This window comes from Protopterus annectens, chromosome 1.part1 (genome assembly GCF_019279795.1).
Source record: "Protopterus annectens isolate FY-2018-M chromosome 1.part1, PAN1.0, whole genome shotgun sequence".
NCBI lineage: Eukaryota > Metazoa > Chordata > Ceratodontiformes > Protopteridae > Protopterus > Protopterus annectens.
The window spans coordinates 1,161,953,732-1,161,979,846 of record NC_056726.1 but is presented as its reverse complement, the minus strand read 5'-3'; the positions used below and the strand labels follow the sequence as shown (position 1 = coordinate 1,161,979,846).

Here is a 26,115-nt window from a genome sequence, read left to right as displayed (position 1 = left end):
CTTAACTATGTATTGGAATAACTCACTCTTCCTCCTTTTGAGCCAGCTGCAAGTGCAGAGTTAAAATTATTTTCTTGGAAAACAGCCTTCCTTTTAGCAATCACTTCAGCAAGAAGGGTATCTGAAATACAGGCCCTTATGGCAGTGGAGCCTTTCATCATCTTTCATGCAGATAGGGTGTCCCTCAGGACCAATCCCTCCTTCATGCCCAAGGTGGTATCCAGTGTGGCTCTTAATCAGTCCATTCATTTGCCAACCTTCTTTTCTAATCCACAGAACAAAGGGGAATGGATACTGCACTCTTTAGATGTGCACAGACAACTTAGATTTTACTTGGACAGGACTAAACCTCAAAGGAAATCTGAACAACTGCTGGTGGCATTTGCTGCAAGGGCTGAGGGGAAGGCTATTTCAAAGCACACCATTTCTAAATGGATAGGCCATTGCATTAATTTCTGCTATAAGCACCATGAAAACCTATCCCACAGGGGATTAGACCCCATTCAACCAGGGCTGCATCTACCTCTACAGCCTTTCTCAGGGGTGTCCCTACCAGGGACATCCTAGAAGCTGCTACCTGGAGTTCTGTACATACTTTCACCAAGCATTACCATTTGCCAATTTTCTCTAAATCAAGAGCTGGCTTTGCCACTGCAGTCTTGCAGGGCCTTATAGCTGGTCCTAATGCTATCTAAATTCCTCCTCCCATCCTTAGCTTTGGGACACTACCCAAACATGATGACTGCAACAGTGAAATACAAAGAACATAGTACAGTTGAGTACACTTACCATAAATGTAGATGTTCGAGTGTATTCACTGTTGCAGTCCTGGTTACCCTCCCTCCAGCCCCCTGACTTCTTTTGGCTATACCTCTACTCTCCTTTACTATGCTTAAAAGCTTTTTGGTGTATTTGCTTTTTTTGTTGGAGGTATAACCTTGTAATGATGTAATGGCGTCGGCTGCATGCTTTATACCCCTGACTACGTGACATCATGGAAGATGAGACCACAACTGATGCAGGACCCAAGACTTTGATAATCAGGCCGGGTGAGGGCTACCTGCAGGCAGATAACCCAAATGTGATGACTGCAACAGTGAATACACTCGAACATCTACATTTATAGTAAGTGTACACACCTGTACTTTTTCTAGTCCCATAGTAAGAGAAGGAACTCTTAGAAGTTTGCTCCTTACTCTGCATCACTTTAGCTACTGCTCGGATAAGAAACCAGTTTGTATTTTTACTTCTTCCCTCAGTTTTCTCTGTCAGAGCTTGAGTAGTGCATTCTGCTGGTTTGACTGTTTTTTCTAATTAGAGATGTTGTATATTACTGGGTTTTACTTTGACTGCATATGTGGTTTATACTGTTTATTACACTTGGTTTCTGGGATTTTTAATCAGATGTGTTTTATAGCCGTTTGTGAATGTTTAGATGAATTTCTATACCAACACCATTTTATTACAGTTTACCTCATTATCTTTTGGTTCCAGAGGCATGAGTTATTTGTTCTTTTTTTCTTTTGATTAAAATATTGCAGTTTTTTTCTGTGGGGTTATGATTATTTCAGTTGCTTGAGCAGGATCATAGCATTTTACATGATCTTTTTCATTTAAATCAGATTGTGGCACCATTTTGTATGTTAAACATTTCTTACATAAATTTTTCATAAATTTCTTGTTTAATTTTTTTATTTATTTATTTACTTAATTATTTTGCATTTGTTTTTAGGCTTTATTCATTTGGATTAAAACTAGCCTTTTTTATACAATTTGGGGACTTGTGTGCATGTGTTTTATTCTTTGAACTGTGTTACTGAAACTACGTTCGTGTTCGGTGCAATCTTCAGAACAGTACCACCTGCAGAATAAACCTCAGATCGCTGTTTAGAGGAAGAATAGGGGAATCTGTTTATTTTTTACTGGCTGACCATTTAGCCATTAGTTGGTATTGCTCTGGCTATTTTTTTGTACGCTGACTTGATGCCTGCCCCTCCCCATCATCTACCCATTGTGCACCTGTAAAACATAAAATTAAATAAAGGAATATACCTCAGCCTACAGCCTATGATTCCACAGTAGCCTCAGCCTTGGACAGGCTATGAGACCACTCTCCTTTTTTTGCCTGCAAGTCCCCCTGGTATGGTGATAGTACTACAGCTGTGTGTGATATGAGGATCAGGCATGTCATCCTAGGCTGTATCATTGCCTGGTTAAGATATGAGAGAACCAAATTCTTTATGTATAGGGAAAGTCAGGGGTTCAGACTGTGTTGCCATTGTTGATATTTCTCCCCTTGGAGATTCTCCCACTAGTACAGTGCATGCAAAAAAGAGACTGAGACACCCACACTGCTGCAGGGAAACAGTCTCTGACTGTGTTTTTACCTGAACTGGTGATATGGCTAGCTGTATTATTCATGCCATTTATTAAGGGGTGGAAACCCAGGTTAGGAGTAACGTTGGCACTCCTACCCCCATTCAAACATGCCAGAATCCTGATTTTGAAGGGGACCTTGAATCTGAGGTTTCAAAAGTGTGAGAGTCTGACCAATCAATTTCCTCTGAGGATGAACAGGCTCAGAAATCTAAACAATTGTTTTCTTTTTCTGGCTAGATTTAATGATGCATTCAGAGTATTCAGCAGGACATATGATCTTTTGAAGGATGAGGCCCCAGACATGCAACCTTCCATCAGCTGATAAAAGGATTGGAGGATGTTTTTAAGAAAGCTCGCAGTTTTCCCTGACTGAATGAGCCTCTGCCTAAAAAACGCATTTAAGAAATTGAGGTTGTGCTTGGTCATGCATTGCATGGTATTGTCTTACTGGCAGTGCCCACCCAAACATCAAACTATGTATGTCCCCTTATTTGGATATACATAGCTTGGTGTTTGGATTGCCACTGAGCATTGTTCTGCAGCCTCTATAGTTTTTTGTGTGTGTTTGTTGGTATTAGAAAAGTAGGTGTTCACATAGCTTGTGCTTCTATCTTCTCTTCCTGCTGGAGTCTAGAAAACTGAAGGGATCTTCTCGGTAGGTCTGCAAGGCAGTCCCTCTACTACCACGTGATTGGTCCATCACACATACACAGGCAGTGGGAGAGACTTTGAGATTTAGTAGTCTGCCAGAGGAGGGTAGCAGGGCACTACTAGCCAAGTGCCAGTATGACAGTGTGATATATGGGCGTCTACTGTTGCAGGTAGGTAAGTCTTATACAACTGTCATCTCTCTTTCTTCGGTAAACATCTTGTTTGTTAGTCCACTGAGTGACTATAAAATAATAACAGTATTGCAGTACTATAAACAATCATAATTTCTCCTGCAGAAAAGATGTTTCAGTTTTTTAAATCATAAATTTGAGCTGCCTGGCACTACAATATATTAAATCGTGATCTTTAATGTCTTCCACATTTAGACTAAGCTGTTATATGCAAAATTAAAGGTGACTACAGATCTGGGAGGTTGCATGACCTGATTTTCATCCCAGAACTCTCTAGTGTAACATATGACTCATTCTTAATGGAAAACTTAATAAAGCATCTTAAATCAAAATTCATTGCATGGAAATCAATGTTTTGAATCCTCTTGATGATACTTTTGTACAGGTCGTGAAAAAGGCAGATGTGTTGGGTCAGAATACTTTCTGGAGCCAGAAGTTGAAGACATCACAACTGAAAACACAGCAAACATTCTCAGTGAGTAGACTATCAAACAACAAATAACATTTTTCTGGTTTCCTTTCTTGCACTCCATACTCAAGTTTAGTTTCTTGGTCATGCTATCTTATGTTGCATGCTGCATGGATAATTTAACAGAAGAAAATGACTGTATACAAAGCTTTCATAATTTTACATCTGATGTTGTAAATCTTTGTTTATTCATTACAGATAGGACCTTGGTTCTGTCCTCGGAACCGATACGGCCATTTCCCAGCTCACGCAAGCCAAAAACTCTCAGCTAAGTACCTACCCACAATGCCCTTCTCCAAGTTACTCCAGATCTCGTTTGCTGCGTTCCTAGACAGACGTGTTAGCCATCTCTCTCAAAGCTAAGTAGAAAATTGTTAATTTTAAGACAGTTTTTCTTCAGAATTACTAAATGTTTAGTCAAGTTAGCCTTTTCTCACTGTCGACTATAACCTAAGCCTATTTCCTACCCTTTTCCTTGGTAATTTAATTTTTTACCTTTTTTGGTACTGTCCCTCTCTCCTGTCTTTGACAGGCCTTCCCTTTTTACTAGTGGTATTCTTTAATATAACATCACTGGTATTTTCTCCCTTTATTTTTTCTGTAGGATAGCATTGTTACCTTACCATGTCAGACAAAGCTAAGTTGGGGTTTAAACAGTGTGACAAGTATGGACGTAAGATGCCTAACTCAGATACACATGTCCATTGTGTCTGCTGTTTGGGCGTGGATCATATTAAAGCTGACTGTGACATTTGTGCTAGTTTTAGTAATCAGACACTAGCAGAATGTAAGAATAAACTTATTTTAAAAGGTTTACTCAAGACACCTTTCTCGGAGGCTCTATCTTGGTCGGAGGTCTCACCGCCTCCTAAGACTAAAAAACATAAGGAAAAATGGAGTCACTGCACTATTTGCACTCCACTTTGGTGGGGGTACTGCCTGATGAGATGTGTGACATTGCTGTCTTGCAGCTAGCTACCCTTGAATCCATCTCAAACTCCTCCATGCATCTCTGTCAGTTATGGATCCGAGTCGGCTCCGTGCTTCACCGGCACCCTCAGCACAGACCTCTTCGGCACCAGGCTCTGTGTCCTCTCCCTTGGTGCCGACCATGATATTCACTCCTATTTCAGTTCCAACCATGACACCACTGACTTTGGTGCTGTCCTTGGTTCCCACATTGGCTCCGATGACTGTACATGCCTCATCATCATCCCCGACCACGGTGCCGACAATTTCTTCGACTCCATTGGCTCCAAAACTCGAATACCTGCCAAGGACAAGATATTCTCCAACTTTTATTTATTTTATTTTATTTTTTATTTTTATTTTATTTTACATTTGTTGACCAGGCTAGTCTAACTTGATGTATGTCCATTTTCAGTAGAGGCCCGGGGAGATAGGTTCCGCTAAACAGATAATATTAAAATGAGTACACTCAAATTTTAACTTACGACCCTTTTTTGGGGCAGAGGTTTAGCCCCTTTCTAGAAAGACCTGATTCCCCTTCAGCAGCATCCTTTAGATCCACTAGGAGTTTTTCTGAACTAGACCCAGTGCAGGTTGTGGACCAGCATCTGGCAGCTAGGGGATTGCCCACTCCAGCTAGACATTCCATCCCTCCTTACTCAGAGTCTTTTACCACATCTTCCCCCTGTTTATCCTCCTCCAGCATCCACTCTGATCTCAGTACTGATGTCCGCTTCGGTACATACTGTCTCGGCTCTGACAGCAGTGTTTCCCCTGTTGGCACCGTCCACTCTTGCTGCATCATCTCCGATAGAGCCAATGCTTTCTCAGAGCGGAGCTTGGACCATCCATACCTTGGTACCTAGTCTGGCACCTATTTTCTCACTGGCTCCATCTATGTCCATGGTTCCAATGGCTTCCAGTTCTCTCAGAGACCCTCAACTGGAGGTGGGCTCTTCGGGGTGGGGTGTGACCCTGGTTCCGAGGTTGCACCTCCTGGTTCTGGGCTCCCATCCCTACTCGAGTGGGCCTGCTGTACAGGTGATGGAAAGGGTCCTTCTTTCTGAAGGCTCACAGTCAGCACCAATGACATCAGTATCAGAAACTTCCCCTAGCATGCACCTCTTCCAACCTGCTATGTCAGGTCCCCGGGCACAGGAGTCACAAGAACCCCCTTTAAAGGGACCCCCTTCACAGGTGTCCTCCTCAGAAAATCCCACTGTAGAGCCAACCCAGAAGAAATGATGCAAGAGGAAGCACCTTGATTCCACAGAGGAATCTATCACAGAAGACACTGATTGTGATGAGGGGGAAGGGTACCCATGTTCTTCCCCCGATGATGTTTCATTCAGAGACATTCTCAAAATCCTTAAACAGTGGGGGGAATGAAAATCCTCTAACCCTTCTTCTGAGAAATCGGTGTTCCTGCAGGGATTCCGTGCCCAGCCATCTACTTCCTGTGTGACCCCACCAGCAGATGACCTTGTTAAACTATTTGTACAGTGTGCCTGGAAGGGCCCAGACAATGTAGAACCTGCCCCCTGAAGGCAAGACAAAATATTATCTGCACCTGAAGGCCAGCCCCACTGGTCCAAGCAGTTGACAGTTGATTCTATGGTTGTGGCGGTGGCCACAAAGAGGGAACTGGCAGGGAGTCCCAGACCATGGACAGACTAGGGAAGCAGATCTATGCTTCAGCGACCTTCGCCATTCAGTCACTGAGCTATCTGGCACACTTTATTTGCCTCCAAAGAGACCTAATTTCCAAAATGTCTTTCTCTTTGGTTGGGGTGCTGCCTGATGAGATCTGTGACACTGTCGTCTTGCAGTTAGCTACCCTTGACTCTATCTCATACTCCTCCATGCATTTGATATCTCACACCACCAAGGGGGCAGAACGAGCTGCCGCATCTGCTGTTGTCATGAGATGTAATGCTTGGATGCGGTTGTGTGACTTCACAGAACCCTTTAAATCTTCCTTCATCAATGCACCTGTCTACAAATCTGCACTTTTTGGACCCAAGGTACAAGACACACTTGCACATAGTGAGAAAGATGGAAAGACCTTGTCTGCTGTGAGCATACAATTTTCCAACCCGCAGAGGTCCTACTCCAGTAACCAGAAGGGAGAAAGATGTGGTTCAAGAAATCCCAAGGATCCTTTTGTGAAACTTGTGGTGAACAATCCCCCCGGGGAGAGGGGGCAACTCTTATGGAAGATGCCCCTTTTGGGGTAGAGGGGGTCCGCATAATGAAGGCACCAGAGATTCTTTCTCAGGCAGACCCTACAAGTGCTCCTGAGCAGCAGCCAGATTGCTTTCCTCTGGAAGGAGTCCAGGGTCGTTCTTCTCTGCATCTTCCAGCCTGTCATCTTATTACTACCGATGCTTGGGTGCAGAGAATAATATCCAGAGGCTACCAAATTCCATTCAATTTAACTCCCAGACCCATCAAACAAATCCCCAATATACCACCCAATCAGAGGGATTAGCAGTCTTAGTAATAGAAAAGCTGCTAAGAAAAAGAGTCATCCAACCAGTCCCACCAGACCAGACAGGATCTGGGTTTTACTCAAGGTTTATTTTAGTGCCAAATAAGACAGGGGACTGGAGACCAATCCTGGATCTCAGCCTACTGAAAAAAATTATCAAACCTCAAAAATTCCAGATGGTCACAGTACAGTCCATTCTTCCCTTCCTAGGGAGAGACAATTGGATGTGCTCTGTAGACCTCCAGGATGCGTACTTTCACATAAAGATGGATCACCGCTCCTGGATGTTTCTCTGCTTCTGGCTGGGAGCCAATCACTACCAGTTCAGGGCACTGCCATTCGGTCTCTCGACAGCCCCCAGAGCGTTCACCAAATGTATGGCTGGTGTGGTAGCTCATCTTCGACTACAAGGATTCCAGGTGTTTCCCTATCTAGACGACTGGCTCCTTACTACTCTGACCAGGTATCTCCTAGTCTGCAGCCTCTCTTACATTCGCTCTCACTCTCCTCTTGGGGATTACAATCAACAAAGACATCTCTCCCATGTCTCCAACGAAGACACTGGAATTTATTGGAGCGATCTTCAACACAACATCCTGTCAAGCTCCCCCCCCCACAGGCTTTTGAAAATAAGACACCAAACCCAAGACTTTCTTCCTCACACATATGTACTAGCACGTCTTGTACAGTAACTCTTGGGCTCCATGGCAGCTGCCATTACGTTAGTACCACTGACAAGATTGCCCATGAGATTCCTGCAGTGGCTTCTTTCTGCACAATGGTCATTGTTAACTCACCCACTCAACCACATGATACACCTTATAAACCATTGCAATGAAGAAATGCTATGGTGGATGAAGCCACAAATTAATCTTTGGTGTCGACCATTCTGTCTTCCCCAACCCACAGCCATGGTGACCATGGATGCTTCACTGTTAGGGTGGTGGGGGCATTTCCAGGGGAAAGACTGCCCAAGGCACCTGGACCCCCATCAAGGCCAACTTGCACATACATTTCCTGGAACTGAGGGCAGTTCTCTTAGTGTTGCAAGCGTTCCATGCATCCCTACCCTCAGGGACCATTGCAATCCAGTCAGACAACATGTCTATAATCTGGAATATCAACAAGCAAGGCAGAACCAGATCTTACCCCCTGTGTCGGGAAGCCATGAGGATTTGGCACTTGGCAATAGCTTCTAATCGCTTTCTTATAGCAATGCATATTCCCAGGAGTTCCAACCTTATTGCGGACAATCTGAGCAGGAACATCCTGATGCCTCACGAGTGGTCCCTCAACCCTGCAATAGCCGATCGGATCTTCCAACATTGGGGAAAGCCTTGCTGCAAACTGTTTGCTTCCCCTCTAAACTACAAATGCAGAAGCTATTTTGCCTTGATCCCCCCTCACGGGGAACCACCAGTGGACACTCTAATGTATGATTGGCCCCCAGGTCTTCTGTATGCCTTTCCCCTGTTTCCCCTCATTCCAAAATTTCTCCAGAAAGTTCAGAGGTTGAAAAGCAAAGTGATCCTCATTTCTCCCTACTGGCCACGTTAAGTCTGGTTCCCATTTCTATGGCCTCATCTGATTCACATCCCGTGGATCCTGGATAATTCCCAGGACCTGTTATCTCATCCTCAGGGAGTGATTCATCTGAAGCTGCACAGTCTCAACCTCAGAGCTTGGTTCCTCCACTTTCAATGATTGCCAGGCTGCCTGACATCCCATCTCCTGTTCGTGAAATTCATCTGGCCTCACACAAACCTTTCACTAGAAAGATTTATTCTAGTAAATGGACTAGGTTCTCTGTTTGGGCCAAAGACCAGAACTTAGACCCTTTCTATATGCCTATTCAAAAGATCCTACAATACCTGACTACTCTTTTACATGCAGGAGCCGCAGCTTCAATGATCACTGTACATTTAGCAGCTATCGCCAATTTTCATTATGGTCTTGATAATTCTTCAATTATGTCACACTGCCTATGCAAGACCTTTTTGAAGGGAGTATTACATGTTAAACCTCTGGTCAAGCCTCCCTTAGAATGCTGGGACTTGACTCAGTCTCTTACAGGCTCTTTCTTTGAGCTTTTTGATTCATGTGACTTAAACGTTTTGTCTTGGAAAACCATACTTCTAGTAGCACTCACCTCAGTGAGAAGAGTATCTGAGCTGCAGGCCTTGAGTGTCATGAGTCCTTACTTGATCATCCACGTGGATAGGGTGTCCCTTCATACTGACCCTTCTTTCTTGCCCCAGGTAATTTCTGGCTTTTCCATTAACCAATCTATTGACCTGCTGGTATTCTTCCCAAGGCATTCTAGTAGAGGGGAGTACCTTTTGCGCACCCTTGATGTGCACCGGCAGCTTCATTGTTATTTGTACAGGACTAAATCTTTCAGGAAAACAGACCAATTGTTTGTGGCCTTTGCAGGATCCAGATTGGGTAAACCTGTTTCCAAAGTGACATTATCCTCTTGGCTTAGAAACGTCATTACCTTTATCTACCAACAGAATAAGCTATCCTTACCATCCAGAATAAAGGCTCATTCTCCCAGATCTATGGCTACCTCTATAGCTTTTCATTCCAGAGCCTCTCTGGATGATATATGCGCAGCAGCCACGTGGGCAAGACCTCATACCTTCATATCTCATTACAAATTGGATTTGGCCTCCAGGGGATGAGCATCTTTTGGTTCTATGGTGCTCAGGAATATCCTTCCTTAGGGCCACCCAGGACTCAAGGAGCTGGGGACTCGGTCCTATCTGTAATGAATAAACAAAGATTTACAACATCAGATAAAGAAGTTATGTCTTACCATAATGTTCCATCTGTGTTGTAGAGCTTTGTTGATTCATTACTTCCCACCCTCATTCCCCCTCCCTGGACTCCTGCTGGAATTTAGGAACTCCTGGTTAGGGTATTTGCTCAGACAGAGCCTCCTATTTTTTCTATTACTATATCTTTTATCTAGGGTGGGCAAACTCGATCTGGAGTAACTAGGAGAGGGGCATTGTGGGTAGGTTCTTAGCTGAGAGTTTTTGGCTTGCACAAGCTGGGAAATGGCCATATCAGTTCCTAGAATGGAACCGAGGTCCTGTCTGTAATGAATGAACAAAGATCTACAACATAGTTGGAATGTTATGGTAAGACATAACTTCTTTTTTTGAATGTACATCCACGTTTCAATGTGACCATAATAGCTTTAGGTGAAAAAAAACAAACATTGAGGGCAGACAAAAAAGCAGATGAGAGACAGATAGTTTGTTTGTGTGTGTGCGTGTGTGTGTGTGTGTGTGTGGGGGCAGAAACTGTAGAAAGAGGAAAAAAGCAAAGGCATATGAATAATGTATATATGGGGAGGTAGGCAGGTTCAATACACCTAGCAAGAAGCATATTGCTTCCTCAGTAGAAAGAAGTATTTATAGTTTTATTCAGGCATTTTAATGGGTGTGTTATGGGAGGCATGACCAAGATGGTGACAAGCTAACAGCAGTGTTTTAATTCTCTGTTATTTGAATTATGCTTCTGACAGGAATTATCAATTATTAATCCTCTTAATCGCCGTATTTTTGTGGAATTATTTTCTTTTCAAGATTTGGGAAGACTTTATCTGTTTATATCAATTCTTAGTTTTATTCCTGTCATTATTTAAGCAAAAAGGTATATGCTTATTACTTACTTCAAGATGAGTTATTCCAAAACCAACTCACAAAAATATGTCAGTATAGAGGGAGCTGCAGTCACATTTTACAAATATTCAAGAACTATCAATAAAAACAAATGAACATAACATTGAATTTTTATTAAAATAAAATACTCTACTGCTGAACAAACTAGATGATCTTGAAAATAGATCTAGGAGGAATAATATTCATATTTACAGGTTAACAGAAAAAACTGAAGGTGACAACTTAGTTAATTATCTTAACTCCTGGGTTCCTAAAACTTTAAACTTTAAACTTACCAAAGGCTCTATCTTTTGGTATCAAAAGAGCACACGGGTCACAAGTGGTCCCTTCCTAGACAAAATAGACAAAATAGACAGATCCAATATCCATAATTGTAAGATTTTTCTCTTGTCAAGACAAAAAACTAATTTTAAAAACTGCCTGGTCAAATTCTCCAGTTAAGTTTAATGAACACATCATAAGGTTTGATAATGACTTTGTAATATCAAAAAGAAAATAATTATTTTCCATAATGAAAGAACTGAAAAAGCATCAAATTAAAAGTTCCCCTTTTATTTCCAACTAGACTAAAGGTATTTCTCCCAGATGGAATTAAAATATTTGAGTCTTTTGAAATGGCTATGTCTTTGCTAAAGATAAAAAAAAAATTGTATCAAATAGATGAAATGGGCGGGAGAAATTCTTCTATGAAGAGACATGGAGAAAAAAATACATGGAAGACGACTGAAAAGAAAAAGAAATTAAAGGATAAATTCTTTATTTTTTCCATTTCAGCTGAACATAGGCATTTTATTTACTTATATATAAAGAGAGTCACCCTGGAATATCCCCCTTTGGATTTTTACGCCTGGAATAATAATTTGTCCTTTAACATGGCTTAACTGCAAAGTTGTTTGACACTGTTTCATGGTCGCTGTGATGTAGTTTATCAGTGTAGGGTGTATCCTATACATTTATAAGCACTCTTTTATCCATGACTGTGGGATACTGTCACATGCTTTTTTGTAGTAAATGCATGCCATACTTAGATTCTTCCTCTTTTTGCAGCTCTCCACTATGACTTCATTTAACAACAATTGATTAGTATGCGTGTATGGATGTGTAGGTGTGCTGATGTCCTCTGATATGTCTGTGTTTTTCTTTTTGGATGTTTGGGCTGATTTTGTAGTTGTTTTCTTTAACAATGAGTGAGAAGGTCACTGAAAAACCAATCACTAAAAAGAAAATGAAAACTCCAGCAGAGCTAGAACTTCCACTAAGTGACCTCCCAAACCTCTTGTATCAGAGGCACATGGGATATATGCAAATGATCCTTATGAACATCAGATGTTTCAGCTAATTGACAATTCTGAATGCCGATTATTTATTTTGTAGTTTTAATGGACAATTTCAGGCCAATAAAGCCAACAACCACTAGCTGTGGATATGCATATTTCGGCCTTGTTGTTTCTAATGCTTAGTCAAACACTCTGCTTGTGCTGTGCTGATGAGGCATGTTAGCTTGAAGGAGTACTACAAGTAAATAATACTGCAATAATAATACACTTAAATACAGCAATGCCAGTATAAATTCACAGCAGCATGCTCTCATACAGCTCAGGGGAATAACAGAGAACAAAATAAAGTAATATACTACACAAGCCATAACATGTGACAGATGAGAAACAGGTAGAGCAGCATTGATAGATTATTTGGGAATATAGTGCTCAGTGGTAGTTCACAACAAGGGGTACAATCAGCAGAAGTCATGCATGGGTTTTTTGGCTCAAGTTTTATACATAAATAAAATACTTTTCTGTTTTATCAATTGTGCCTAATAACACAGCAAACGTAGAGTGCTTTATTATGATTATTTAGTTCATTTGCACTTTTATCAAATGCACGTTGCTGTGTAAATGTTGATTTGAAAGAAACTTGACTGTAGTAGTCTAATAACATTTTTATCACTAAGCAGCAATTCACATAGATTTTTGCATATTTTCTATTTTAGCATTTTGTCAGAATTGTATTTTTTTTGTGTACTGCTTCTGTGTTTTAGTACTGAAATTCTGATAAGTGAGCTATGCAATCTTGTTATCGTAGCCTGGTACATTGTAATGTGGATTGCTCTACTTATCCAACCCCTCTACTTCCTGTTTGGGGAGATATTATGTTTCATGTAGATCTGGGAACACTTTTGTGTTGTAGGTCCCCAATCAGTGGCATTACATAGATATTGGGAATATTCTGGTGTATAGTGGTAGTGTTTTCTATGGCAATGCCGAAAAAAAAAATTAAATATTGTTAATTAAATTAGCATTTGTAGAAGCATTCAACAGTGTAAGCCGGGATTTTATGATTAGAGCAATGGAAGCATTTGCATTCCCTGACACTATAGGGCTAATTTGGAAGATACACCGGATTTAAAAAGTGCACACACCCCTGTTAAAATGCCAGGTTTTTGTGATAGAAAAAAATGAGACGAAAATAAATCATTTCAAAACATTTCCCACCTTTAATGTGATCTATAGGTTGTACAATTCAATTGAAAAAAAACAAATCTGTTAGGGGAGAAAATATAAAAAATAAAAAAAGTGCAATAAGCTGGTTGCATATGTGTGCACACCCTTAAACTAATACGTTGTTGTGTGTGCACACCCTTAAACTAATACTTTGTTGTGTGTGCACACCCTTAAACTAATACTTTGTTGTGTGTGCACACCCTTAAACTAATACATTGTTGTGTGTGCACACCCTTAAACTAATACATTGTTGTGTGTGCACACCCTTAAACTAATACATTGTTGTGTGTGCACACCCTTAAACTAATACATTGTTGTGTGTGCACACCCTTAAACTAATACATTGTTGTGTGTGCACACCCTTAAACTAATACTTTGTTGTGTGTGCACACCCTTAAACTAATACTTTGTTGTGTGTGCACACCCTTAAACTAATACTTTGTTGTGTGTGCACACCCTTAAACTAATACTTTGTTGTGTGTGCACACCCTTAAACTAATACTTTGTTGTGTGTGCACACCCTTAAACTAATACTTTGTTGTGTGTGCACACCCTTAAACTAATACTTTGTTGTGTGTGCACACCCTTAAACTAATACTTTGTTGTGTGTGCACACCCTTAAACTAATACTTTGTTGTGTGTGCACACCCTTAAACTAATACTTTGTTGAACCACCTTTTGATTTAATTGCAGCATTCTGTTTTCTTGGGTAGGAGTCTATCATCATGGCACATCTTGACTTAGGGATATTTGCCCACTCTTCCCTGCAAAAGCACTCCAAATCTGTCAGATTGCGAGGGCATCTCTTGTGCACAGCCCTCTTCAGGTCACCCCACAGATTTTCTATTGGATTTAGGTCTGGGCTCTGGCTGGGCCATTCTAAAACTTTGGTTTTCTTCTGGTGAAGCCATTCTTTTGTTAATTTGGATATATGCTTGGGCTCATTGCCATGTTGAAAGGTAAAAATTCCTCTTCATCTTCAGCTTTATTTAACAGATGCTTGAAGGTTTTGGGCCAAAAGTGCTTGGTATTTGGAACTGTTTATAATTCCCTCCACCCTGACTAAAGCCCCAGTTCCGGCTGAAGAAAAGCAACCTCAAAGCATGCTACTGCCACCACCATGCTTCACCGTGGGGATAGTGTTCTTTTGGTGATGCAAAGTGTTGTTTTTGCGCCAAACGTACCTTTTGGAATTGTGGCCAAAAAGTTCATCTTGGTCTCATCAGACCATAACACATTTTCCCACATGCTTTTGGGAGACTTGATGTATTGTTTTGCAAATTTTAGCTGGGCCTGGATGTTTTTCTGTGTAAGAAAAGGCTTCCATCTTGCAACCCTACCCCATAGCCCAGACATATGGAGAAAACAGGAGATTGTTGTCGCATGTAGTACACAACTAGTACTTGCCAGATATTCCTGCAGCTCCTTCAGTGTTGCTGTAGGTCTCATAGTAACCTCCCTGACCAGTTCTTGTCTTGTCTTTTCATCAATTTTGGAGGGACATCCAGTTCTTTGCAATGTCACTGTTGTCCCGTATTTTCTCCACTTTTCAATGACTGTCTTCACTGTGTTCCATGGTATATCCAATTCTGTGGAAATGCTTTTGTATCCTTCTCCTAACTGATACCTTTCAACAATGAGATCTCTTTGATGCTTTGTAAACTCTTTGCAAACCATGGCTTTTGCTCTAGCAGGCAACTGAGTAAATGTCAGGAAAATCCTACTAGGACAGCTGAACTTTATTTGTGGTTAGTCAGAGTCTCTTTAATTGATGGCAGTTGTGAACCCAATAAGACTGAATACTGTAATTAAATCAAAAAGTGCTTCAACAAAGTATTAATTTAAGGGTGTGCACACTTATGCAACCAGCTTATTGTATTTTTTTATGTTTTATATTTATTCCCCTAACAGATTTGTTTGTTTTTCAATTAAATTGTACAGGTTACAGGTCACATTAAAGGTGGGAAGAGTTTTTGAACTATTTATTGTGGTCTCATTTTTTTATACCACAAAAAAATTACATTTTAACAGGGATACATACACTTTTTATATCCACTGTATATAAATGGGATTGGAGGAGTGTCAGGGTTACTTCCTAATAAGTTGTGTCTGAGCAGAGGAACAAAGTGGGGTATCCTCTTTCTCCATTTCTAGTTATGTTATATTAAGAGCCAGTGGCAAAGAAAATAAGGGACTCAAACATTCAAGGATAGAATTGGTATAGTAATTAAGAAAAGTAGTCCTTATTTACAGATGATATTATTTTGTATCTGATAAAACCAGAAAAATGCATTTCAGAGTTATGGAATATTCTGGGATAATTTCAAGTACTTTTGTGATATAAAATTATAGAGAAAAAAAAAAAACAAAGGCTATAGCTGTAAACTATGTACCCACACATGTTGTTGTATCTTTCAGCTTTTCCCAGTTAGGGGTCGCCACAGCGGAACTGCAGTCCGCTAATGATTGGCAGTAGATTTTTACATACCGAGTTGCCAGCCCTGACACACAACCTTCAACGAAGGTACGCCCATTCACGCATGTCTCCACACAGCCCTGACACACAACCTTCAATGAAGGTACGCCCATTCACGCATGTCTCCACACAGAAGACGCTTTAGCTGAGAATCGAACAGGACAACGTCTTACTGTGAGGCGACAACACTACCGCAGCACCACCACACATAAATTGGTTAATTAATAACCTATATTTATGGAGACATGATTATTCTGCAAAATAATATTTGGATGGAGGGAGGTAAGTAGAGAGTTAGGGAATGTTGATATTTAAAGTTTATATTTTTTATACCTATTAAATATACAATTTTAGCTGTGAGTCTCGGACATGCAGAAACTTCTGTTGAATGATATGCCAGGTTAATTCCTTATGTATTTGATATTTCATATAATTGTTGATTGATGGCCATTACTATAGTAATGTAGGCTTTAATATTGATTTAATTTCTTTTTTCTTTTTTATGCTAATCAAGTAATGGGTTACAGCATTTAGATTAATTGTATTTAGACTACTCCTGTTTTCTGTTTCTTGTCTAGGCAAGTTATGTGCATACAAAGTGAATGTCCTAATTTTGTTTATCTGTGTCATGAGAACTGTGGTTAGGTTAGAGGAGCCTGTGATACTGGAGGAAGTAATGATAACATTATAAGTATGGAAACACATCAAAGTTGATTTATAGAATGCATGCGGATACAGTGTTTTCTGTTATTGTCCTATATTTTTTCTATGTTTAATGGAGGTATCCAAACATTATATGCTGTAACATTTATTGCTCTCTTTTAGTTAACAAGATGTATAACTTTTTTCAGCCACTTTTATAACTGTGATATAATCTTATGTACACTAATAGATGCATATTTTAAGGCTAATTTCTGTATCTTAGAACTTAGGTCCTGGTATATACAACTCTGAATACAAGAAGTAATATATAATCACAGATATTTTTAGTGGTATTATAAAATGTTATATTGTAATTGGGATTATTAATCAGTATGTGATTCTCTCATTTACAGTATTTCCGGTCACACTAATACTGTTTATAAAATATATAATTTACAGATACTGTGAGATACCCATGGTTGGTTCTCTGACAGAGTAGCTGATGCTTGGAACAGACTACCAAATTACATTAAAGCAAGTACTAGTTTAAATATTTTTAAGAACAGCCTGGACATTTATTATGGGAACAAGTGTTTTGGCATATTGGCAAGCTAGAAGGGCTTCATGCCTGTGCTTGAAACATCTGTATGTATGTCTACCCATGGACGTATAATTAGTAAGTCTAATATGTATAAAAATTCATTAGTTTTCTTTATGGATAGTATTTAAATGATATTACCTCAAGGATACATTCCTCTGTCTTAAAATTAGTACATATCTTACAGTGGTGTTGGCTCAATTGCCATGTTTAGCCATTGTCTGTTAACAACAGTACATGTTTTACAGGTGATGTAAGAGATTACTACTGAAGAGTGAAGCTGATAGACCTTCAGGTAGATTGGGCTTCTTAGTAGCAAGATGTAAAATTTGTCTGGAATATGAATTAATTCAGATGTTGAACTACGATATTTGCTAACATACATAAGTGCAAATATACGACTGATATACTATAATGAATCTGCAGTAACGATATTAAGTCAGGTTTATTGCTGGAAGCTGCATTGTCAACAAAAGTCATATGATTATGATTATATCTCTTTTCAAAATATATATTTGTTATGTTCTAAAATTGATAGTACTAAATTCAATATTAAGATTATTATTTTATTTAAAGTACATAATTACTTATCTTTAATATTTTATTGCTATGTTGTTTTTTAATGCTATATGGATTGGTATTAAATTATAACATGCATAATCATAAGAGGTGATATGAGAATATGAAAGTTATTTAAATATTTGGAAGCAATAATAGACTGTTTTTAATTAGGTTGATAAGGATGTTGATACTTCGTCTTATATTTATTCTGTAGTTATGAGGGGGAGATGTGGAATAGAATGTAAATAGAGTGAGTTGATTATAATAAACTAATTCTTTTGTTATATGTGTTAATTAGTTTATATATTTGTAAAATTACACTTAATATTAAAAATTAATTAAATGATATTAACAAATTGCCTTTTAAATCAGTTTAGTAGTCGATATATGCAGAGGTTTGGTTTCTGTAAGGAAGTTAGAGACTACATTTGAATAGTGATGCTATTCAAACACGGGATGATAAACCTCAGTGGATGGATGAGAAGTAACTTGTTTCAGTGTTTAGTATTTTATTTTGTAAACTTATAGTTTTTTTGTTGTCTACCATTCTTAAAAGTATAAGTACAACTGATAACTATATAAGATCATGCCTAGTCATAGTCATAAACAACCTATGTAATAAGAGATGCGTTTTCTTTTCTTGTTATTCTTTTTCTCTTTTTAATACTACATGACTAAGCACATGCCTATAAATCCATAATTTATTAAATGTATTTCTATCAATGTTAATGGTTTGAATAATAGTTGTAAGAGAGGAAGCCTATATAAATACTTAAAGATGTTTAATTCTCAACTTGTTTTCCTGCAAGAGACACATCTGTTGCAAGAAGACATTGATAGACCTAATACCAATTATTATGCAGTACTTGTTAGTTCACATCACAAACAAAGAAAAGAGGTGTAGCAATCTTATGGAAAATACAGTTCCAATTCCCAAACTCTTATACACTTATAATAACAATACAGGAATATTTTGTTTGGTAACTTTGGAAGTAATGGGGAGACTATACAATTTAATTAATGTTTATTGGATTCCTGCATTGGAAGTTAAGCAGTTAAACAACAGTTTGAAGAGATTATATGGTGTTCTAAATGAAGCATTATTCTAGCTGGTGACTTCAACTGTATTTTAGAAGATAGTGAAACCAATTCAACAAATAAACACAGGAAAACAGTGTCATCTAAAGCATTAGTAGACAATTCTCAGAAGTTAATTCACTATTTTCACCCACTTTTCACATAGACATAATACTCAATTAAAGATAGAGTATATATCTCAAGTGGTTTAGTAACAAAACTTGATAAAGTTGAAATAGTTTCATGCCCACTATCTGATCATAATGAAATTATCTTTGAAATAATGATAAGTATTAAAAATAGTATTTCCCTCACCAGAATTCTATCATGTATAACTAATTTGGTAAAATTTAAGGATTTTTTAAATAAAGTAACTCAGTTTTTTACCAACACAAATCTAATTGAAGATATGTCTGAGATTTTTTTTGGGGGGGGGGATCCCTAAAATCATATTTATATGGTAAGATAATTTTGTGGTATATAAATAAGAAAAAAGAAAAACTATCAAGAGAATGTAGATACACGTAAATTAGATAATCAAAAAGGTAAGAAAGATTTAGATACGGAACTTGATAAAACAAATAAAAATACTTAGAGATTTTACATCATAAAACCATAATCAGTTTAGAGAAGATGAAATTGAATTCTTATTCTTCAAACCTTAAAAGTCAACATATCCTGGCAAACAGAACAAAAAAGATTATTAAAATTCATCATATTTAAAAAGTCTGTATTCCTGGAACTAAAAAGAAGGTTACATATTTATAAGAGATTTTAGAAGCTTTTAAAACTCATTTTACTTCAATTAATTTATGTAATCACACAGTTGGACTCACAGGCCAAAATAAAAAAAATCTTAAAAAATATATTAAAAATAAATGATTTAAAGATCAGATAAAATTAATGCATAAGCCTATTTTAATGTTAGAATTTAAATCTCAAATAAACAAACAAATTAAATAATGAAACACAACACAGCCACCAACGCTCTCAAGCTCACTAGTCCTGTATACAACAATTCTTCAAAATTCCAGCAAAAACAGCAGGACAGCTTTAGGATCCAGCACACAACTTTAACAGACACAAGCACTTTCGTGGACAACTCCACTTCTTCAGATGTCAATAAAATAAAATCTGTTCTAACCCTTACATTTATACATACCCACCCAAGTAACATGACATAAAAATCAATTGTTTTCTCACATTTAAAGTGATCACATCCTAGTTAAAGCATAAACCAGTGCAAATTGACAGATTATACAATTACATTAGAAATACATTAAAAATACAGTAATAAATCAACATAAAAGAATAGTGATAAAATACAGGCATTCATTTCTTCAGCATTTAAATCATCTAAAGAGTTGTTTAATTCTCAATTTGAGCCTTAGAGGGACATATTCATTCAACCCATGTCCCTTATCTACTCTCACTCTCACTATCCCTTTAGCTTCCAGTTCTTCTGTAACATTATGTAAATCACCCCTCTAATATTTTCATCAGTTCTCCCTATAGCTAAAAATTTAAAACTGTGTTTAAAATCAATCTTTATAACATGTTTTACTAGTGCATTAAGCCTATTTTTCATATTAAGAGCATATATATGCTCACATATTATTTCTTTGAATGCTCTGTCAGTCTTACCAACATAACATTTGTGACATTCTACACAATAAACTAAATAAACTATGTGTTCACTGTCACATGTGACTGAAACTTTAAATTCATATGTCTTTTCTTGTTCTGGGTGTTCAAATTTCGAACTGCTGTCTGTATATTTGCAGTATGCACACCTACCACACGTCCTAGTCCCTTTAACTGTATTTGGCTTCATGGTTTCCTGTCTGTTACATAACTTTGGATAACATAATTGTCTTTTTAGTGATTTATAATTCTTTAGGGAAAAGCTAGGTTTCTCATCTATCAATTCTTTGATATCTTTATCTGTTTTCAGTATGTCCCAATTTTTCCTCACTATATTCATATATATCTGCACATTGCTTGAATTATAAAAGGGTACTTTGACCTTCTTACTGACCTGATTACTCTTTTGACAAGCCTAATGAACATCATCTTGTTTCGAAAAGTAGGGCTTAGCTTTAGTCTCTTGCCCTATTGACTTCTTTCACACTAGTATCAATGTCTTCTACATTATACCCTCTGTTTTTTAATTCCCCACTAACTTTTTCAGCCTGCTGGTAGATGTCTTCATCCAAGACGTTCAACCTTAAGGCCCTATACATTTGATTATGCCTAACATTTCTGAAGATCTAGGGGGGTGCATGCTGTCTTTCACTAAAAGATGATTAACATGGCACTCCTTCCTATACTGCCTAGTAATAATGCACCCTTCTTCATTTTTCTCTATGCTTACATCTAAAAAGTTTACTGTTTTGGCCGAATAAGTATACATAAAGTGCAAGTTGTACTGTGACTGATATATTTAACAAATTCCAGTAGTTAATCTGAAGTTCCTTTCCAAAGAATACAGAGGTCATCCACAAAACTCCTAAAAAATACGCCTTATTAAGGAAAGGACCTCGTAACACAAATTTGCTTTCCCATACTGCCATGACAGCATTGGCACATGATGTGCCCATAGCCATGCCATTCGACTACCAGTATGGGTCTTGCCCAAACAAAAAACATTATTCTCTAGAACTGTCCGAAACAATTGACATATTCGTTCTACTGTCTGTTCGTCTACATAAAACATCTGTCTAAGGAACTTATTAATACTTTCTATCCCCAAATCATTGGGTATCATGGTGAATAATGACACCACATCAAGAGTTACCAATAGAGTCCCTTGAACCTGTTCATAATTATGTGAATGAGCATATAAATCATTTAAAAAAATGTTTTGTATCCCATAGGATATGATCTATACCATCTATCTTAGGTCTTAGAAATTTTTCTAAGTAGATTGAAATCGAATCACTACACCAGTTTCTACCAGAAACTATTGATTGCATCGGAGGGATAGTACTGCTTTTATGTATCTTGGGTAACCCTTGTATGATGGGGATTGTAGGATGAAGTATCAGAAAGTAATCAAAACGTTCCTTGTTAATATACTCATTTTGCAAAAAATCATTCAACATTTCTGTGACCACATCAGTCATTTGTTTAACCTTCTTATTTTCAATTTTCACATAAAAATTCTCATCAATAAGCATTGCAAGCATCGCTTGTTTATACCATTCCATATCTAGAACAACAATAGGACCAGCCTTGTCGGCTGGTCTAATGGCAATTTCATCATTGTTTTGTAAACTTTTAAGAGGAAGATATTCATTCCTGGACAAGTTAAACTTCCCCATACCCTTCTTGTCATCACTAAAAGCTGCTTTGTAAAAATCATCAGTACAAAGTGTTTCAAAATCATGGAGCAAAGAATTCAGAGGGGGTATATATACACACTGGGTTTTCTAAAAACATTATTTGTGTTCTCTAAAATTGGCTTAGTGTCACTGTGCATTAATGTCAGCATCAAATTATGAGTAAACAATTTAATATAAAATGCTACATCTGTTAAATCAGAATGCCTTGTAGGAATATATGTAAGTCCTCTGCATAACACTCGAAGTTCATCATCAGTCAGTATATGCTTTGATAGATTTGATAAATGTCACAAATTTTATATTGGTAAGACTGACAGAGCATTCAAAGAAAGAATACGTGAACATATATATGCTATTAACAAGAAAAATAGGTTTAATGCACTAGCAAAACATGTTATAAACACTGATTTTAAACACAGTTTTAAATTTTTAGCTATAGGGACAACTTATGAAAATATTAGAGGGGATGATTTACGTACTGTTACAGAAGAACTTGAAGCTAAAGGGATAGTGAGATTGAGAGCAGATAAGGGACATCGGCTGAATGAATATGTCCCTCTAAGGCCCAAATTGAAATCTAGACAACTCTTTAGATGATTTAAATGCTAAAGAGATGAATGCTTGTATTTTATCACTATTCTTTTATCTTGATTTATTACTGCATGTTTAATGTATTTCTTAATGTAATCAATTTGCACTGGTTTATGCTTTAACTAGGATGTGATCACTTTAAATATGAGAAAGCAATTGATGTTTATGTCATGTGACTTGGGTGGGTATGTATAAATGTAAGGGGTAGAACAGATTTTATTTTACTGACATCTGAAGAAGCGGAGTTGTCCACGAGTCCTGCTGTTTTTATTAAAATTAAATAATGCCCATGGAAATGATGGTAATATTCCAGAGATATACAAACTTCTACATAAGGAAGCCTAATATTATTATTAAAAGTGCATACATTAGTTAATGAATTAGAAAATAACCTCCATCTTGGAAATATACTTTAATTTCACCTATGCTAAAATCAGATAAAGGTGGTAGAGAATGTTCTTTTTATAGACCAAGTTTCGTATTATATATTAACTATAAATTTTTTATGGCTATATATGCTAATATAATCAAACAGCTTTACCTTTACAGATAAATGAAGGTCAGACAGGTTTCATTATAAACAGAAATTCATAGAACAACATTAAAAGAATATTCACAATTATAGACTATATTAATACCACAAGAAGAAGTTTCACTTTAGTAAGTCTAGACATTAATAGTGCTTTTGATTTGATTCATTGGCATTGCTTATTATTGGTTCTAAATGAATATATATTTCAGATAACTTTATACAATCAATAAAAAAGCCTCATGAAAGATCCACTGCATACATAAACATTGGATCATATACTTTTTAAATCAATTAGCAAAGAAAACTCTAACCAACAATCATCCAGAAATAGACTGCATCCCCAGGTTTAACTCCAGGAACCTTGTTGTTGCTGCTTGTGTAGTAGCCACTGAGGACCTGATGGCTTTGAGTCCCCCCCCCCCCACTTGTGTGAGCAAGGAATCCTCTCACTCCAGCTAAAAGCAAAGAAAACTCTAACCAGCAATCATCCAAAAATAGACTGCAGCCCCAGAGACACTGAGGACCTGATTGCTTTGCCCCCACCCCCACTTGTGTATTTATTTTATTTATTTTACATTTGTTGACCGGGCTAGTCTAGCTGGATATATTTCCATTTTCAGTAGAGGCCCGGGGAGAAAAACTCCACACAAAATACAATAAAATAACAGGATAATCAAAAACTAATTAATCGATAAAATCAAAAGATAAACCAGAAATAGACAAGCTGTACAATTATATAATAACAAAAAATACCAAGTCAATTTGAGAGGATAAAAATAAAAAGAGTATTAAAATATATAGAGAGAAAAAGGGTAAAAGGACAAAAGGAAGATGGGTGACACACAAGTGGGAAGAGAGGAAGAGGAGGTAAGGCAGAAGATAGGGGAAAGAAAGAGAAGAGAAGGCAAAGAGAAAAAGGGGGAGGGGAAAGAAGGAAATGGTTAGTGAGAGGAAAGAAGAAAGTTCAAGGGTCAAGTGTTAGAGGTGTTTGCTAGTGAGACTACGAAAAACATAGTGGTGGGTGAAAAGAGGGAGAATAAGGAGAGGACTGCAGCCCCAGAGACACTGAGGACCTGATTGCTTTGCCCCCATCCCCACTTGTGTGAGCAAGGAATCCTCTCACTCCAGCTAAAAGCAAAGAAAACTCTAATCAGCAATCATCCAAAAATAGACTGCAGCCCCAGGTTTAACTCTAGGAACCTTGTTGTTGCTGCTTGTGTAGTAGCCACTGAGAACATGATCACTTTGTGTCCCCCCACTTGTGTGAGCAAGGAATCCTCTCACTCCAGCTAAAAGCAAAGAAATCTCTAACCAGCAATCATCCAAAAATAGACTGCAGCCCCAGGTTTAACTCCAGAAACCTTGTTTTTGCCGCTTGTGTAGTAGCCACTGAGGACCTAATCACTTTAGACCCCCCCACACTTGTGTGAGCAAGAAATCTTCTCACTCCAGCTAAAGGCAAATAAATCTCTAACCAGCAATCATCCAAAAATAGACTGCAGCCCCAGGTTTAACTCCAGGAACCTTGTTGTTGCCCCTTATGTAGTGTAGGTGCCCACTTTTGTGACTACTGTTTTGTCTTGTTAAAATATGTTACAGTCCGTTAGAGTGCATAACCCAGGGACAACAGCTGCAAACCTTCTTCCTCTTAGCTCACCCCCACCCCTTTCATCCATTTCATTGTTGATAATTTGTTGTATGTTAAGGTATTTAGCCCCTCTCAGTAGCCATTGCCTTCAGTCCCTCCTCCTCAATACTTGTTCTTCACTAAACACCAAACAGAGGTGCCAATTCTCGAGCTGCTTTTATCTTTAGCTACATTGTGTGCAGCAAACAATGAGCAAAGGGGAATACAAATATAAAAGAGAATACAATCTGCCATTGCAGACTAGTAAGCAGCATAGAACTTCTACCCGTGGTGTACTCCTACACATAGTTTTTCTTGGAGAAACCCTCCAGTCCTTGAACAGGGGTACCTGTATGTTTACTTTATTTCCTTGGCTGTCCTTTGATAATTAGCTAGGTTTAGCGAAGTGCCTTGGATTCTCCCCTGCTACTTTAAATTCCAATTGATGGTTTCCCTCCCTTCCCCCACCCCCCCAAGTGATTGCTGAGGTACAACACACCAAAGGTTTTAAAAACCCAGGATGCCATATTTGCTCTAATTGCAGCTGAAAGCCCTCCAGGTGTAGCATCTCTAGTAAGTGTCCCTGGACTAGCTGATAGTTTTTTTTAGCTAAGTTCTATATGAAAGGTGTAGCCCACTCCATTATCTTCGCTCACTTCGCTCCTCTCCCACCCCCATTCCCACCCACCCCCATATCATTACCTCTGTATCCAGCCATACAACCACACCCCCTCACTTCCTCCCAAATCCCCCACCCCTTTATGTCCTGTTCTCATACTACCTCCCTTCTTTGCTCCTCACCACACTTACCTACTATCCACTATCAAAGACTACTATAACTTACTCCCACCCCTTCCTCTCATCCTCTGTTCTGCATCCCATAAAGTGACATGTCTCTTACAACTCAAACTATACTCTTACCTTCTCTATTCCTTATACTCTTATCACCTCACCTCCTATCACTCACAATTACCTACTCCCTATTTCCATCCCACAAACATCACTCTTAACTCAAGTACTACAACACAACCCTATCTACTGAGTTGTCCCTCCATCCTTCCCCCCACCACTCCCATTCCTAAAATACAAATATCTCCCCACTCCACTTTAAAACAAAAAAATGAAGTCTACTTACTCAAATGAAAACCCCATTACAAACCCCTACTTCTATCTAGTGACATTCATCCTAACCCAGGCCCTACAGACACTACCCTGAACAGTAACCCCCCTGTATCTAAACCTGCCAACCCCTCCAAACCTCAAAAAGCAAGTACAATTCTGTTCTATCAACATCAGGAGCCTTGTAAATAAAGTTCCAGATCTC

General features: G+C 38.3%; 1 protein-coding gene across 1 annotated transcript in view; it reads left to right on the top strand.

Annotated features, from left to right (window-relative positions):
* CACNG7 (calcium voltage-gated channel auxiliary subunit gamma 7) overlaps positions 1 to 26,115 on the top strand; it is an 878,616-nt gene that overhangs the window by 287,314 nt on the left and 565,187 nt on the right. Inside the window, exon 2 of the mRNA XM_044080451.1 lies at positions 3,607 to 3,696. Coding sequence (XP_043936386.1) covers positions 3,607 to 3,696 — 90 coding nt within the window. The remainder of the gene's footprint in view (positions 1 to 3,606; positions 3,697 to 26,115) is intronic.